Here is a 1515-nt window from a genome sequence, read left to right on the forward strand (position 1 = left end):
TTTTTTTTTTGTATCAGGGATCAAACTCAGGACCTTGTGCTAGCGAGGCAGGCGGCAGAACCGCTGACCTAAATCCCAGCCCTTTTTATTTTGGAATATTTGCATGTGCATAATAAGCTATCCTGGGGATGGGATGAAAATCTTAATGAAGAAATTCACTTCTGTTTCTTATATGCTTATATACTTAGCCTGAAGTTATTTTATACAATGTTTCAAATAATTTTGGACATAAAATAGACTTTCATGGTGTGGAATCTTCCATTATGGTGTCAGGTTGGTGCTCCAAAAATTTCATCCTTTTAAGCCAGGCACATTGGGACACAACTAATCCCAGCACTCGGGAGGCTGAGGCAGGGAGATCACTGCGAGTTTCAGGCCAGCCTGAGCTACATAGCAAGACGTTGTCTCAAGAAACCAAAACAAGGGCAAGAGGGAGGTCCAGACCTGGAGGGCCGCTTTCTGCCCTCTCAGCCCTCCTCTCTCCCCCCACCTGGCCCATCTGCTCCCCCTGCAGTGGCTGCGGGACCCGGGGCCGCGCACGGAGAAGCGGACGCTGTGTTGCGACATGGTGTGCTTTCTGTTCATCACGCCACTGGCTGCTGTCTCAGGCTGGCTCTGCCTGCGCGGGGCCCAGGACCACCTCCGGCTACACAGCCGGCTGGAGGCCGTGGGGCTGATAGCGCTGACCATCGCCCTCTTCACCATCTACGTCCTCTGGACGCTGGTAAGTGGCCTCAGGGACAGCAGTGCCTGTGGGGGACCTGGGTGGGACCTTCTGGAACCTCACCCCCTGCCTAGTGCCAGGCACACTTGGGCCCCGCGGCCACACACGGATGCTGGATCACTGTTCCTGAGTCTGTGAGCCCCAAGATAGGGGTGCGGGAGGGAGAGAGAGCACTGGGGGGGAGCAGGAGAAACTAGGAGAGAGGGATATGAGGATAGCTTGAGCCCTGGGTTTGAGGACAGCCTGGGCAACATAAGAGACCCTATTTTCGTTACTTTCTCATCGCTGAAACAAAATACCTGATAGGCACAAGTTCAAGGGGCAAAGGTTTATTTCAGCTCAGTTTGTAGGGCTTCAGTCCGGAGTGGGCTGGCCCTAAGGCAGGGCAGCATGGCAGGGGGCAACAGTCCATGTCAGGGCGGGCAGGAGGCAGCAATCCTGCCTTTCTTTCCTTTTTATTCCTTTCAGGCTAAAAGACTAAGGGGTGGGGCTTCCCATTATCCACACCCAGATCTACGCTAAACCCATCGGGGGACTGATTTAGTTCCCACACACCCTAAATCCGCATTTACATCCAAAAGCCCCAGCTAAAACTGCAGCAAGCTTGGGGGGACGGGTCATCTAGATACAAGCCTTAACAGAGCCTGTTTAAAAAAAAAAATGACTGTAATCCCAGCACTTGGGAGGCTGAGGCAGGAGGATCTCTGTGAGTTTGAGACCAGCCTGGGCTACATAGTGAGTTCCAGGTCAGTCTCAACTACACAGTGAGACCCTGTCCCAAAAAACCAAAA

The 1515-nt window shown here is 52.7% G+C and overlaps 1 protein-coding gene across 2 annotated transcripts in view; it reads left to right on the forward strand.

Moving 5' to 3' along the window:
* Positions 1–1515, forward strand: part of Marchf2 (membrane associated ring-CH-type finger 2) — a 13507-nt gene that overhangs the window by 8700 nt on the left and 3292 nt on the right. For both annotated transcript variants that reach the window (XM_010605675.3, XM_010605676.3), the window contains exon 4: positions 515–724. In XM_010605675.3, coding sequence (XP_010603977.1) covers positions 515–724 — 210 coding nt within the window. The remainder of the gene's footprint in view (positions 1–514; positions 725–1515) is intronic.

The sequence above is a fragment of the Fukomys damarensis genome, unplaced genomic scaffold (genome assembly GCF_012274545.1).
Source record: "Fukomys damarensis isolate Sample0158 unplaced genomic scaffold, DMR_v1.0_HiC HiC_scaffold_37, whole genome shotgun sequence".
NCBI classification, from domain to species: Eukaryota; Metazoa; Chordata; class Mammalia; order Rodentia; family Bathyergidae; genus Fukomys; species Fukomys damarensis.